At 37.3% G+C, this 16,303-nt stretch overlaps 1 protein-coding gene and 3 non-coding genes across 4 annotated transcripts; all 4 read right to left on the bottom strand.

Annotated features, from left to right (window-relative positions):
* Positions 1-2,564: 2,564 nt before the first annotated feature.
* On the bottom strand, positions 2,565-12,239 carry LOC139949773 (uncharacterized). The gene is made up of 3 exons (XM_071948308.1): positions 11,955-12,239; positions 7,493-7,648; positions 2,565-6,705 (listed from the first exon to the last, which is right to left on the bottom strand). The coding sequence occupies exons 1-3, from the start codon at positions 12,160-12,162 to the stop codon at positions 6,404-6,406; spliced, it is 666 nt and encodes a 221-aa protein (XP_071804409.1). The 5' UTR covers positions 12,163-12,239; the 3' UTR covers positions 2,565-6,403.
* Positions 12,240-15,197: 2,958 nt separating this feature from the next.
* Trnar-acg (transfer RNA arginine (anticodon ACG)) lies at positions 15,198-15,270 on the bottom strand. Its single transcript has one exon. It is a non-coding gene; the product is annotated as a tRNA-Arg (tRNA).
* Positions 15,271-15,343: 73 nt separating this feature from the next.
* Trnar-acg (transfer RNA arginine (anticodon ACG)) lies at positions 15,344-15,416 on the bottom strand. The gene has a single exon. It is a non-coding gene; the product is annotated as a tRNA-Arg (tRNA).
* Positions 15,417-15,489: 73 nt separating this feature from the next.
* On the bottom strand, positions 15,490-15,562 carry Trnar-acg (transfer RNA arginine (anticodon ACG)). Its single transcript has one exon. It is a non-coding gene; the product is annotated as a tRNA-Arg (tRNA).
* Between the last annotated feature and the right edge of the window lie 741 nt (positions 15,563-16,303).

The following is a 16,303-nucleotide window of genomic DNA, read 5'->3' as shown; positions in this document are numbered from 1 at the left end:
ACCTACTAATGACTATCTAGTTTTATTAGATGTTTCTTTTTATTCTACAAAAAAAAAGCTACAGCGAGGTTTCCTCCTACCGCATAATACAGTGTATCGCTTGAGGTGGCTGGGCGGTCCAGTGGCTAAATGGATAAACCGCACTGTGTGGGAAGTTATTTTTACCGACCCTACAGATGGTTGTACCCACACGTTTACTACTTATTTGTAGTTTCTTCCTATCAACAAATTTGTTACCAGTTTTCAATAATTGTAAGTTGTCAATCAAATACAATTTGTAAAACAAACAACATTTTATACAGTTTCCGTTTTAATAGGCCTATATATTTTTGTTAACAACATTATTACGTACACTGTCAATCTCTGCATGCTTTTGAGTTCTCACGAATAAAGCGCTTCAAACACAATGCCCCTACGTTTTTACATTGTTTAAAAACCATTTTATTTGATTTAAATTCCACCATATTTCCGTAGAGAGAATACAAAACAATGCCAACTTCCAACAACACATGTAAACCAGTAAAAGGGTGGCTGCAGTGTTTTGCTGAAACAATAATTATTTCAAGATTCTTGCAGTTAATTACTGGATTCATAGTTCAAATTTTAAAAGATAGCCACAGCTTAAATTTTATGCACAATTTGAACCTTGATATTTGTATTAAAGTACAAGTTCGCATGAGAACAATAAATGTCTCTCGTTAAACGGCTTCGGTAATTTTTATGGCGAATATTTGTTTGTAAGGATAAAATGGACACAATAGCTTTTCAAGGCTTTTATCTGACTCAATTATTATACTGATTAAATGCGAAGGCGTGAGTTTTTGAGAATATTATCATGAATGAAGAATAAATACAGTTTCCTTTGTGTTTACTAATGAGCGTCTTGTTGGGGTAAGAGCTAAATCATTTCATCATCACTAGCTTCATTAGCTTAATAATGACTATCGAGGATTCTTTTGACGTTCCTTTTTTTTCTACAAACACAAGCTAGCAAGGTTTCCTCCTACCACATACAGTATATCGATAGGCGGCTGGGCGGTCCAGTGGCTAAATGGTTAAACGATTAAACATGACTTTTTAAACCTGAAATATTTTTGTACATTTTTTTACTAAATGCGCAAGTATTTTAAAAATGGTTTTCAAGAGATTAAACGTTTGCATAAACGTGACGTCATGTCGGTAACCGTCGGGCCCCCCTGGCTGTGTGCATATAGAGACGTGTGCACTGTGTGGCCTGGTACCTAGGCGCGTGTAGTTAAGGACCAGACTCTTTTTGCCGACGATATGGTTGAATTCCCGACGTGACGTCGATGGTAGGGGGGCGGTAACAATCCACAAAATGGGGGCATGACTTATTCGCTGATTACGCAAGTCAGATATGTCGGGAATAAACAAAACACATTTTATTGATGTTCAATACATATATCAGAAATAAATGACAGCAAAATTAACTGTTTTATTTTAATTCACTGCAGCATCCCTTTAAATAAAAATAAACTTAAACATCATGATTGTGTTCACATTGGTTGCATTCGATTAGCTTCCCTGGGTCGACCCCGGTCTGCCGCCGGTACGTTTCGAATAGCTTTGAAGTTATGCCAGGGGCTCACCCGGGTGCGATATTTTTTTCAAACGACATTGCAATATTTGTTTTCACCTTTCCGTCAAAATTGGCTCTTTCCGTCCACATTACTTCATAATGAAATTGGCCTGCTCTTTTACCAAATCAATGCAATATCGTTTGGGGAAAAACAATTAGCCACCGGGTAAGCCTCACACATGGCGTCACCACGTGGGGTTAATTTATCGTTCGATTAGCTCTTGTCAGGGGCTCACCCGAGTGAGAACCTCGGGGTCGACCCAGGGAAGCTAATCGAACGCACCCATTGATGGTCTCTAAAGTTTGCACAATTTCCTATCATTTTGGTTTATTTTAACCATCGAATTTTGTGTACTTGAAATCATTTATACATGATGGCTCAGTGAAATTCAATTCAGCCTCATCAGAGTTAAAAAACAAAATAAACCAGCTGGGCTGAGGTGGGGATTGGGCGTCGTAGGCATAGGTAGAGTCTGGCACCCCTCGGATTGCCACCTCAAAGCGACCGTTATCGTATGTCACGATGATTGGTACTCCGACGTAGTCTTCATCAGAAGTGTAAGGCTGAGTTCATGGGACGGTGTTTCCCTTGTAGCAATGAAAGCATAACCATCGTAAATAGGTATAGGTAGAGTTTGGCACCTCATGAATGCAAGGAGTTACTTGCTTTGGCACCGAACAGATAATTACTATAGAATTATTTCCCATAATTCTGATCCAACCGACTTTAGACCGATTAAATATTGAAGGGGGGTTAAAGACAGTGTACCTTATTGGTAATTGTCCAAGACTAGTCTTCACAGTTGGTGTATCTCAACATCATGCATAAAATAACAAACCAGTAAAAATTTGCCAACAAATTAAACAACAGGTTGATATGCATAAACTAATCGTCTCGTGCTCAATTATGCAACATTCCTGACAAAATACAAGATACAAACTGAATTAATTTTACGTGCTTTATTAATTTCTAACCGTTACAATTGTGCTGAAAATAACAAATGTTGATAATTAGCTTCGTACTGCAAACCAGGTTCGTTTTAAACTACCATTTTTCCCATTCTTTTGTCTTCTAACTTACTAACAGTAGCCTTTCTTTGCGTTGTTTTCTAAATGGTGAAATTATGTTGTGTTCCATGGAGAAATAAAAAATCCGGTGCGCTTTCAACAAATATTTGTAAAAGTCTTTCGATCAGTTTGTTAGAAAAAAAGCTGCATGTTGTACTCCTATTCATAAAAGAATTAGATCAAAGACAAATACGGACACCTTTTTATTTTCAATGCATACCTCATCATTTTGAAATCTGCCACTTTTGTTTGTATTTGGTTGGAGTGGTAATGTTTTTAATTATGTACCTCATGCTTAGAATCCTCTAATCTGATTGGTTACAAATGGAGTCGTGGAAATAGCTATGCCCCCTTATTCTACCAAATGAGGTCATAATGACTTTGCCCGGGGCAACATGCTGCATGCCCCTACGTTAACAACGAAAAAATCGAGGAAAAAAGGGGAACAAGTTGAAAACGAACCTGTTGAAATTACTTTGGTTTTTAACTAAATCTTTCGAATATAAAAACATCTTCCTTCGAAACGATTAAATATTGTATTTAAATAGTCAGAAAACAACTGTAACTACTTGACGTGGTTAAATATTTTTCAAATCACGATTATAATAGTTCGTAATAACGCTCAGTTTTTTTATAGCGTAAAATTACAATTAAGTGAAAGAGTGAACACCAGTGACCAATTTAGTGACCCGTCTTGGCATAAAGCTAACGTAACTTGGGCGGCGCCATCTTGGATAAAAGTTAACAAACTGAATATTATTACGAGGCCTCGAGCTAGTTTCTAAAATCTCTAAACCTGTGAGTACAAACTATAAAGTTATATTATCATGCTAAACAAATTTCTGTCCCGTTTTTACTGATTAAAATAAGGAAATCCATACCTGTTTTACAGTTGGAATTGGCCGCACCAACACGTACACGAGGCAGACAGACAGTGTTTGCCTGCCGCCGCGTGGTGGCGCCGTCACCGCTCCAACTCTGTAGTCGCGCTTGCCAACTCAAACATAAACCGCACTGTGGGAAGTCATTTTTACCGACCCTACAGATGGTTGTACCCACACGTTTACTACTTATTTGTAGCTTCTTCCTATCAACAAATTTTTTACCAGTTTTCAATAATTGTAAGTTATCAATCAAATACAATTTGTAAAACAAACAACATTTTATACAGTTTCCGTTTTAATAGGCCTATATATTTTTGTTAACAACATTACTATGTACACTGTCAATCTCTGCATGCTTTTGAGTTCTCACGAATAAAGCGCTTCAAACACAATGCCCCGACGTTTTTACGTTGTTTAAAAACCATTTTATTTGATTTAAATTCCACCATATTTCCGTAGAGAGAATACAAAACAATGCCAACTTCCAACAACACATGTAAACCAGTTAAAGGGTGGCTGCAGTGTTTTTTTTTTTATTAATTTAAACGATTAAAAACCTGAAATATTTTTTTACATTTTTTTATTAAATGCGCAAGTATTTTAAAAATGGTTTTCAAGAGATTAAACGGTGTTTCCCTTGTAGCAACTGTAACTACTTGACGTGGTTAAATATTTTTCAAATCACGATTATAATAATTCGTAATAACGATCCGCTTTTTATAGCGCAAAATTACAAATAAGTGAAAGAGTGAACACCAGTTCATGGCTCTGCTAACCGTAAGCACAAAATCGTTATATTATCATGCTAAACAAATTTTTGTCCCATTTTTTACTGATTAAAATAAGGAAATCCATACATGTATTTACAGTTGGAATTGGCCGCACCAACACATACACGAGGCACACAGACAGTGTTTGCCTGCCGCCGCGTGGTGGCGCCGTCACCGCTCCAACTCTAGTCCAACTCTGTAGTCGCGCTTGCCAACTCAAACATAACCCTCTAGTCCCTGCACCGCCCGAGTTTGCCGAAATGATTTTTTAAGATTCTTGCAGAAAATTACTGGAATCATAGTTCAACATTTACCAAGGCTGATTATTTATAAATAAATGCACAATTTGTGACCCTTTCGGTGATATTTGTACAAGTCCTTAGGGGGGGGGGGACAATAAACCCCCTCGTTAAACGCCTACGGTAGTATTTATGGCGATTATTTTTGTATAATGATAAAATGGACACAATAGCTTTTCAAGGCTTTTATCTGGCTCAGTGCTGATTATTTGCGAGGGCGTTAGTTTTCGACAATATCACCATAAATGATAAATACAGTTTCATTTGTGTTTACTAATGAGCGTTTTGTTGGGTAAGGGCTAAAATTATTTCACCATCATTAGCTTCGACAAGTCAACTGTGAAGGGATGAATCAATAATGATCTATAAAAAACTAGATGGATTCACCAATGCGTAGACCTACTAATGACTATCTAGTTTTATTTGATGTTTCTTTTTATTCTACAAACAAAAGCTATAGCGAGGTTTCCTCCTACCGGTGGCTAAATAGATAAACCGCACTGTGGGAAGTTATTTTTACCGACCCTACAGATGGTTGTACCCACACGTTTACTACTTATTTGTAGCTTCTTCCTATCAACAAATTTGTTACCAGTTTTCAATAATTGTAAGTTGTCAATCAAATACATTTGTAAAACAAACCGTTTTAATAGGCCTATATATTTTTGTTAACAACATTATTACGTACACTGTCATTCTCTGCATGCTTTTGAGTTCTCACGAATAAAGCGCTTCAAACACAATGCCCCTACGTTTTTACGTTGTTTAAAATACATTTTATTTGATTTAAATTCCACCATATTTCCGTAGAGAGAATACAAAACAATGCCAACTTCCAACAACACATGTAAACCAGTAAAAGGGTGGCTGCAGTGTTTTTTTGTTTTTTTCATTTAAACGATTAAATATGACTTTTTATACCTGAAATATTTTTTTACATTTTTTATTAAATAATGCGCCAGTGTTTTAAAAATGGTTTTCAAGAGATTAAACGTTTGCATAAACGTGACGTCATGTCGGTAACCCGAACCGTCGGGCCCCCCTGGCTGTGTGCATATAGAGAAGTGTGCACTGTGCGGTCTGGTACCTAGGCGCGTGTAGTTAGCGACCAGACTCTTTTTGCCGAAGATATGTTTGAATTCCCGACGCGACGTCGATGGTAGGGGCGGTAACAATCCCCAAAAGGGGGAGGGCATGACTTATTCGCTGATTACACAAGTCAGATATGTCGGGAATAAACAACACACATTTTATTGATGTTCAATACATATATCAGAAATAAATGACAGCAAAATTAACTGTTTTATTTTAATTCACTGCAGCATCCCTTTAAATAAAAACAAACTTAAACATCATGATTGTTTTCACATTGGTTGCGTTCGATTAGCTTCCCTGGGTCGACCCCCGGTCTGCCGCCGGTACGTTTCGAATAGCTTTGAAGTTATGCCAGGGGCTCACCCGGGTGCGATATTTTTTTCAAACGACATTGCAATATTTGTTTTCACCTTTCCGTCAAAATTGGCTCTTTCCGTCAACATTACTTCATAATGAAATTGGCCTGCTCTTTTACCAAATCAATGCAATATCGTTTGGGAAAAAACAATTAGCCACCGGGTAAGCCACACATGGCGTCACCACGTGGGGTTAATTGATCGTTCGACTAGCTCTTGTTGGGGGCTCACCCGAGTGAGCACCTCGGGGTCAACCCAGGGAAGCTAATCGAACGCATCCATTGATGGTCTCTAAAGTTTGCACAATATTTCCCCATAATTTTGGGTTTTTTTAAACACCGAATTTCGTGTACTTAGGATTGAAATCATTTATACATGATGGGTCAGTAAAATTTAATTCAGTCTCTGTAGAGCTAAAAAACAAAATAAACAAGCTTGGCTGAGATGGGAATTGGGCGTCGTAGGCATAGGTAGAGTCTGGCACTCCTCGGATTGCCACCTCGAAGCGACCGTTATCGTATGTCACGATGATTGGTACTCCGACGTAGTCTTCAATAGAATAGATAGGCTGAACAACCCGTTTATGAAACGGTGTTTCCTTTGTAGCAATGAAAGCATAGCCATGGTACATACCTGCAACCAATTGATTAAAGAGCCGAGAGTCAAAAACGGCTTATCTGTTATAATGACCCCAGACGCCAGTGACGAATTTCCCCTATTGGTTTTGAACACAGTTCTCCAGCTTTGGCATTTCCACACCAAATAGCCGCCACTGACGTCACGATTCCTTCGTCGCGCGGGTTTGTTTGACCCAACGTTTTTCAGAAACTTGGCTTGGAGCGTTCTGGAGAAAACCGATTTTTACCAGGTTTTAACAAAGAGACTCGTTATATATTGTTTGTTTCCTGGATGGACTGCCCCTGTTAGAAAACTGTTATATCTATACATTTGAGATCATCTTTTATTGGCTCTTTAAAACCCTGCAGTACACATTGTGGTTGTTGCACTATAAGGAAGTGTTGGCCGAATCCAAATTGTCGACTACGGCTATGGAAGTTGCTATTAGGGTGTTGTTATTTTAGGACGTCCTATACCTCAACGCATGGTGACGTGAAAATCTAGCCGTAGCCGTGGCTGTATTAGCCGCTAGTTCAGACACGACCTTAGCTGCACGTTCCACGAGCAAACACGGGTGAACGTGAACGTCAAACAATGGGTGCGTTCGTTTAGCTTCACTGGGTCGAGAAACCATTAAAAATACAAATACATGTATAACTAAAGGATCTGAAAAATAATTCCTCTTTACACTAAAAAGTTAAAATTACATACCTACATGTAAATGCTGAAAATTACACAGAAACTATACACAGTCAGGGGAACATTATAATTTATATAGAGTTTCATCTGTTTCTGTACTTACCAAGTTCGACTAAAAACTGAACTGCATCAGGACCAACTGGGGTGAAATGCACCCCTATAAAGGTACCAAATGTAACATTGAACTCTAACCGCACTGGTGACGTCATCGGCATTTGAAGCTCCATGATGTTAAACCGACGCGTAAGTTGACCACAGTCTGAAATAATATAGGAGAGTTTAAGGCCTTAAAAACCGGGAATAAAATAAAGGGAACAAAAACCGAGTTGTGTAAAGCGATAATGCATGAATATCAACCCCTCAGTTTGAATTGACATACCATCAAACCAGTTGTTCAGAAGTCGGTGAATTTATGTTTTCCAATCTGTTTTGTCTTGTTGTTCGATTATTCTTGAGGAAAAAAAAAGTGCTTATATCTGGTTTTTAAACTTGGAAGACAAGTGTATGATCGTTCCGCATTATTTAAAGGCAGTGTACACTATTGGTAATTACTTCAAATAATTATTAGCATAAAACCGTTCTATATGAGTAATGGGGAGAGGTTGATGGTATAAAACATTGTGAGAAACGGCTCCCTCTGAAGTGCCATAGTTTTCGAGAAAGAAGTAATTATCCACGAATTTGATTTCGAGACCTCACATTTAGAACTTGAGGTCTCGAAATCAACCATCTAAACGCACACAACTTCGTGTGACAGGGGCTATTTTTCTTTCATTATTATCTCGCAACTTCGATGACCGATTGAGCTCAAATTTTCACAGGTTTGTTATTTTATGCATATATGTTGAGATACACCAACTATAGTCACGCTAGTCTTTGACAATTACCAATAGTGTCCGCTGCCTTTAATAAAAATTATTATTATTATTATTATTATTATTATTATTATTATTATTATTATTATTATTATTATTATTATTATTATTATTATTATTATTATTATTATTATTATTATTATTATTATTATTATTATTATTATTATTATTATTATTATTATAGGGTAGTTACATTTACATACACTTAGGCCTAATTTGGCGGCGCTGGTCAGCTTTGACTTCATTCAAATATTTTAGATCTCACAAATACAATTACTTAACTGCTATTTATATTTAATTATTAAGAGATTTTACTTTATATCCTAATTCCTATTCTTATTCTTTATTTGGCAATTAAAAAAATAACAAATACAAACAGACAGTATGTAAAATAAATAATATACATTTTTTTGTATATACAAAAGTAAATACAAAGCAATACAAACAGTAAGGGCACAGGAAATTACAAAACAACCCTAATGTGATGGCCAGGATCAACAAAAGTATAATTAAACACTGTAGCTCGAAAGCCTATTAATCCAGTCACATAGGGAGCCAAACGCACTATAGAATATACGCTATTTGGAATTTGTTTTAGTAAATTAAAATAAACATAAATAACCTGTATACACAAAGCACAACTTAAAATAACAGAACCATTGTTTTGTTAAATTGTTATTAATATAAATAAAAAGTATAAATAAATAAATGAATAAATAATTAGTAAGGTAGGCATATGTAAAAAGAAATCAAGCAACAAATAAATCAATATATGGATGGAAACAAAGAATATGTCAATAAATAAGTAAATAAACAAATTCATAAAACAACCACACAAGCAACGAAAAATTTAATAAAACTATCTCCCTTCCATTATAAATACTTTTACATCAATAAAAGGATGATTGAATATGAATAAATCAATAAAAACAACCAAACAGAAAAAAAAAAAAAAAAAATTAGACAAGCAAATAAATAGTTGAATGAATGAATAATAAAAAATAAAAATATAAAAAAATTGTTATTTCCTTTTTACATGCACTCATCCATATATCTATCCACCCATTCATTCATTCACTCAATCATATTTTATAAAATATAACTAAATAGATGAACAAATAAACAAATAAACAAACAAACAATAAATAAAGTAATAAATAATTCAATGAATGGTTGGATATATGGAAAAAACAGATAAATAGCAAAATCAGTAAATGAAACAAGTAAATCAAATAACAACACACGCAACGGAAATGTGGAAACAAACAATCTCCTTATCCAACATAAACACGTCAAAAGAGAATTAATAAATATACAAAAATCAATCAATCAAACAATCAATCAATTAATGAATAAAGTAATAAATAAATAAACATTTAATAAACAAAACAAACATATATGTAAACAAGATGAGAGAAAAATAAATGGGTCTAAAAACAAAACTTTAAAATATTAGGTTTGTTGGGATTGAAGGTCATGATAATAAGCAGATAATTTGTTACAAAAAAACATTCAAAGTATCTAAGAGTAAGTGAGTCTTTTAAATATGAAGGCAATTTGCTCCATAACCGAGGAAATAAATGAATTGGCGTGTACTTAAGAGCTTGACCTCTGGCATAGTGATGGTATGTGCATGGAGGAATTTCTCCATGGTATGTGGTAACGTCTACATGGCGGGTGTTGATTTTAGTGATACACTTCATGGCAATGAATGATGTCCTCCAGCTGAAAGGTTGCTGTAAAGGAGTAGTGTACTACCAACTCAGTTTCCAATCAGCCTTTGGACAACCAAAATAAATTAACCTTAATAAATACTACGACCTCATGGAGGATGACTATATAAGTTAGAGAGATCCGACCTTTCTGTACCAAAAGCTGAAGAAGAGTGAGGGTGACTTATTGTCTGCATTTGGTTTTATATGGCTAAGCACACTAAGGAAAAGGATGGCCTGCTCACTAGGCGTACACAAAAGAACTTACTACAGGCCTTTATACTACACTGGGGGTTTTGGAGTTTATTGTTCACAATTTACGGCTGACATTCCAAGATGGTCATCACAATAGGGGATGGTAAGAGTCTCTCACCGTGTTTACACTAGATCCTCCTCCTCTGAAGTAACATAGTTTTTGAGAAAGAAATAGTTTCTCACACTTGGAATTTGATTTCGACACCTAAGAATTGAAAGCGCACAACTTGTGCAACAAGGGTTTCTTTTCTTACATTTTTCTCTCGCAACTTCGACGACCAATTGAGCTCAATGTTTCACGGGTTTGTTAGTTTATGCATACGTTTGGATACACCAAGTGAGAATACTGGTCTTTGACAATTTCCAAAGTCTCCAGTGTCTTTAATACATAAACAACACTAGGTTACAGTAACCATGGAGGAAGGAATAGAAGGAGCTCGAACGACCCGCAAAACCGCAGAGTAACAAAAGAATACCCTGACAATGCCCCCGTCTAACTAGTGGAAAAAGATAGGAGACCTCCATCTGGACGGCCGATTAACGAGCAGGATTAGATTTCTTTGTACAGAACGTGTGGTACCGCCGCTCTGCACCGTTGCCTTCGTGTAAAGTTGAATCATTGGAGACAAGAATTGTGAATATACCCGTTTTCATTTACCGTTTGTGGTGTTTTACTGAAACATCATGGCATATTTTATCATTTCTTTTGATATTCCGGTCACTAGCGGTGGTTCAAAATTTGGGTATTAGCACACGAGGGTGGTTGGTATTCAATTGTGTTTTTCGATTTGGTGAGCACACGTACACAATTTTTATCAGGTCTCAAAAAAGTTGTTTTTCTGTGTTATATCCATACGACATACGACACCATGGTTGAGTGAAGAACCAAGTGCGCACGCGCAAATTCACATACGCCAGGTCGCCCATTGTCTGTATAAGGTATGTCGGTGATTACGAGGTGTTGTTAAACGACCGCGGTACCGCAGGTTCGACTTTTGAAGTCCCTTCGTTCGAGCTCCTTCTATTCCTTCCTCCATGCAGTAACGCAGGCCTATAGTGACCTCAACAATAAATATTAAAAAAACAAACGGCACAAAGACGTGACAGAAAACTTTGAAACACTGGACGGCACGTATCCTTTGGCAATTTGGCGCTTTATAAATACTGTTATTGTTATTATGACGTGTAATCTGCACTTTTTCCCGGGTAATAAAACTTACAGTGGTTTTGTTGTTACTGTTTCACCTAACACGATAATAAAGTAATTAATACAATTTTATTTTTCGCTGTTAAACGCAGTGGACACTATTGGTAATTACTCAAAATAATTATTAGCATAACCTTACTTGGTGACGAGTCATGGGGAGATGTTGGTAGTATAAAACACTGTAAGAAACAGCGCCCTCCGAAGTGACATAGTTTTCGAGAAAGAAGTAATTTTCCCTGAATTTGATTTCGAGACCTCAAGTTTAGAACTTGAGGTCTTGAACTCAACTATCTAAATGCACACAACTTCGTGTGACAGGGGCTATTTTTCTTTCATTATTATCTCGCAACTTCGAAGACCAATTTTAGCTCACATTTTCACAGGTTTGTTATTTTATGCACATGTTGAGATACACCGAGTGGGAAGACTAGTCTTTGACAATTACCAAAAGTGTCAACTGCCTTTAATACAACGGTTTTATTATCGACAAAGGCGGTAAATAAAAACATAACTTACTCTGTTCGGGTGACTCTCTGCGACAGGTTGATCTGAAACTGGAAAATGCTCTCTTCTGCAAAGCCGCAAAGTTTTCTCCATCACTTGCAGAGGTCATTGTAGAACACATCTCTCCATTCAGGGGCCGGACGTAAAAAAACACGGCCAAAGTGAGTGCAAGAATAAGGGGAACAATATCACGCGAAAATTTCTTCACCATTGAATCCATGCTCGGTGAAAGTCGTCCAAAACCGAACAGATAGTGATTTTGCAAAACAAGCTTGAGACGTGCTAGCGGCTTCTTGTTGTGATTTAGGTGTTTAGGTATAATTGTCTACGTTCTTTTGATTACCTGGGAAAAAAAAAATAAGAGCCCTTAACAACCGTTATCACTCGCAATACACGGGGAGCTACAATTCGAAAAATAGGCATGCGTGGACACACCGGTTTCGCAGTTTTGATACGCCAGACCTCTCTTAATATTCATGCATGACGTCATAATTATTACCCAAATGAGGATATAGGCGCGCGCACATCCACCACCACTTGCAGTGGCTGCTACTTCGGCCTCGTTTTGGTTATAATTGTGACGTACTCATGCATACAATTAAGAGAGGCGCATTGAAGCTCTAAAATGGCGGCGATTCGTACAGCAGGAGGTGGCGAATGCTCAATTTCGCAAGTGATGTTTTCCATAAATTAGTTGCTGCAGAGTTAAAACCATTTTACTAGTACATTATTTTGATCAGTTTTTAAAGCACTTTTAATGCACTGTAGCTTTTCCAGATAGTAAGAAAAACCCTACAAATTAGAAAGTTACAGCGAGATGCTCGATGTACCTTGTTTGCTGCTCACATAGTTCCATTTCATCTCTCAAACTTTAAACAATCAGTGCTCGTAACAAATCAGAAAAGAGCTACAACAATAATGGCTACTTATTGCTTCCTGACGATGACTAGAGCAAGCTAGTCGAAAAGATGAGACCAACCCAAGAACTGACTCCGCGGTAGTACAGTTAATTAGTCCCAGCCTATTTCTATACTATCCGCCCATGTAATAGTTAATAAGCAGGACAGTTCTTTTCAGAACTGAGAAGTTATCCCGAACACCCGAACAATCTACTCCGCGGTAGCAGAATTAAGCAAGACAGTTCTCTATGAACAAACTCTAACTGGCAAGTAGATACACACATGGTGTTACCGCAAACCAAATATATATATTATATAGATCATCATGCAATGCCTCAAATCCTATGTACTTGTTGTTTCGCCTTATTATTTGTGCTTATATTAAAAAAACTAAAATTGTTATTGAATACTGATTTATTAAATGTAAATGATAAATTAAGATATTTGCATTAAATGGGAATTTTTAATCCAACACTTTTTGTAAGGATTCATTTATTGAAGTGGGGCTAAGATACATGTTATCCCCCTTACCCTTCGCCACCCCAGCCCCGCTATAATCTAAATGAAAAGCAATATTTTCTGAAATTATAATAAATAAAATTACCACACAAGGAAGGTCATCAGACTAGTTCCGTGCGATTGTCTCTTAAACCGAATTTATTTTCAAGTTGTGTGGTTAATTGCTTTTTTGAAGAACAATGAAAACCTCGGAAACGCCTCCCACCATGTCAGGAAGGGAGAATGGTGGTTTTATTGGGCAAGTAATTAGTTTAACTTTCTTGGCCTAGTGTCAGGCTTGGACTTGACAAATCAACCTAATCATAGGTTGAAAAGGGTATAGTTGCTAACGGAAACAACCAACAATGAAAGGGTTTGCGTTTATTAAAGGCAGTGGACACTATTGGTATTTACTCACCGTTGCGCTACGGCCCAATCCCATGCTATAATAAAATTATCTGAAACAAATTGTTTGTATTATGAAGTGTGTTTTTGTTTCTTGTCGTCCATAGAAAATGAAACTGCTTTTCATGCGTATAAGCGTAGCGAAGTACTATGAAAAAAGATTTATTAGCATAAAACCTTACTTAGTATACGAGCAATGGGGAGATGTTGATAGTATAAAACATTGTAAGAAACGGCTCCCTCTGAGGTGGCGTAGTTATCGAGAAAGAAGTAATTTTCCACGAATTTGATTTCGAGACCTCAGATTTAGAATTTGAGGTCTCGAAATCAGGCATCTCTCTCGAATTCTCTTGAAGAGAATTTGAGGTCTCGAAATCAAGCATCTCTTTCGAATTCTCTTTAAGAGAATGGAATGGGGTTTTGGTTTAAAAACAAAACATACGACCCTGCCAGGATCGTACCTGGAATCCCCTGATTCGAAGTCAGATCCGTTGGGCCACAGGGCCGCTGAAGGAAACAAAAACAGAAATAAAGAAATTCTCTTTAAGAGAATGGAATATGGTTTTTCTTTAAAACAAAACATACGACCCTGCCAGGATTCGGACCTGGAATCCCCTGATTCGAAGTCAGATGCCTTATCCGTTGGGCCACAGGGCTGCTGAAGGAAACAAAAACAGATATTAAAGAAATTCTCTTTAAAGTCACCTGGAAGTGGTATTTTTCAAAATAAAGCTTTTGTCACTAATATATGTGTTTTGATGAGTGGAATATGAATAAACAGTTAACTAAGGTTTTAAAAAATCAGTTCTTATGTTATTTACAAATTTAAGAGTAGACCCCGACCCGAAAGGGCGCTGTTCCTGACGTCAATCGAGGCAGACCTGTAATGCGTAGAGTAAACACAATTGCAAAGTACATGTACGGCCCAAGTCGTGAGTTTGTACGTTTAAAAAAAAAATTGTTTTTTGTTTTTTTTCCAGGTGTATTGCTGCTGAATGCAGAAAAACACTTTTTGAAATGTACCAACTCACGACTTGGACGTACATGTACTTTGCACGTGTGTTTACTATACGCATTGCAGGCAAAGTCTGCCTCAATTGACGTCACAAAAGGGGTAGGCGGAGTCAGCCCCCAAACAACTTTATATAATTATTTTGTAAACATATAAATCGTGACAAACAATTATTAAAAACAAATTTCTATTGTTCGTAAGCATAATTATACTCTTATGTTTGAAAGAAAACAAATTATATTTCCAAGTGACTTTAAGAGAATGGACTTTGGTTTTTTCTTTAAAACAAAACATACGACCCTGCCAGGATTCGAACCTGGAATGCCCTGATTCGTAGTCAGATGTCTTATCCGTTGGGCCGTAGGGCCGCTGAACAAACACATACAGAGAAGGGAATTCTCTTTTAGAGAAGAAGTGGGGTTTAGGTTAAAACAAAACATTCGACCCTGCCAGGATTCGAACCTGGAATCCCCTGATTCGTAGTCAGATGCCTTATCCGTTGGGCCACAGGGCCGCTGAAGAAACACATACAGAGAAGGGAATTCTCTTTTAGAGAAGAAGTGGGGTTTAGGTTAAAACAAAACATTCGACCCTGCCAGGATTCGAACCTGGAATCCCCTGATTCGTAGTCAGATGCCTTATCCGTTGGGCCACAGGGCCGCTGAAGAAACACATACAGAGAAGGGAATTCTCTTTTAGAGAAGAAGTGGGGTTTAGGTTAAAACAAAACATTCGACCCTGCCAGGATTCGAACCTGGAATCCCCTGATTCGTAGTCAGATGCCTTATCCGTTGGGCCACAGGGCCGCTGAAGGAAACATAAACAGATAAAGAAATTCTCTTTAAGAGAATGGAATATGGTTTTGGCTAAAACAAAACAAAACCCTGAAGTTCTCACCTGGGGAAGGGAATTTTTGGTTAAAACAAAAAACACGACCCTGTCAGGATTCGAACCTGGGGTTCATCTGGGTGAGCACTGCGGGGTCGACCCAGGGAAGCTAATCGAACCTACCCATTGTTGCATGCATACATGATCATGCAAAAAGAAAAGTGCATAAATTGCCACTCGGATTATTATTTTGATTTCGTAAAGCATCTTTCTGAATATTATGGATGCATTCGTTTAGCTTCTCTGGGTCTATACCCCGGTGTGTGGCGGTTGTTTTTTCCAGGACGAACGTGGGTAATTATCTGCACACGTTCGTCCTGCAAAGAAAACACGACGAGGTCGACCCAGGGAAGCTAAACGAACGCACCCATAAGCAAAGGTTGGTAAGTTGTACATTTATTCCTTACTCATACTCTGTTTTTCTCATTTCTGCCCTCTACTGGCAAAGACTGGTGAATTTTCTACACGCGATATAGACTGGACATCTGACGTCAAACTTCGAGGCTCGTGAAAACGCCAGAGACCTGCCTCAAAACCGGCGTGTATATTCACCTTTGACCTACATTAATTTTACATAGAGATACGCAGTTAAGTTATATTGCGGACGTGACAGCAGTGTATACTGCTTAGGCATACTTATGGAAAGCTCATGTCACTTT

The sequence above is a fragment of the Asterias amurensis genome, chromosome 17 (genome assembly GCF_032118995.1).
Source record: "Asterias amurensis chromosome 17, ASM3211899v1".
NCBI classification, from domain to species: domain Eukaryota; kingdom Metazoa; phylum Echinodermata; class Asteroidea; order Forcipulatida; family Asteriidae; genus Asterias; species Asterias amurensis.
Note: the sequence above shows the minus strand (reverse complement) of the source record. Positions and strands in the feature narration are given on the sequence as shown.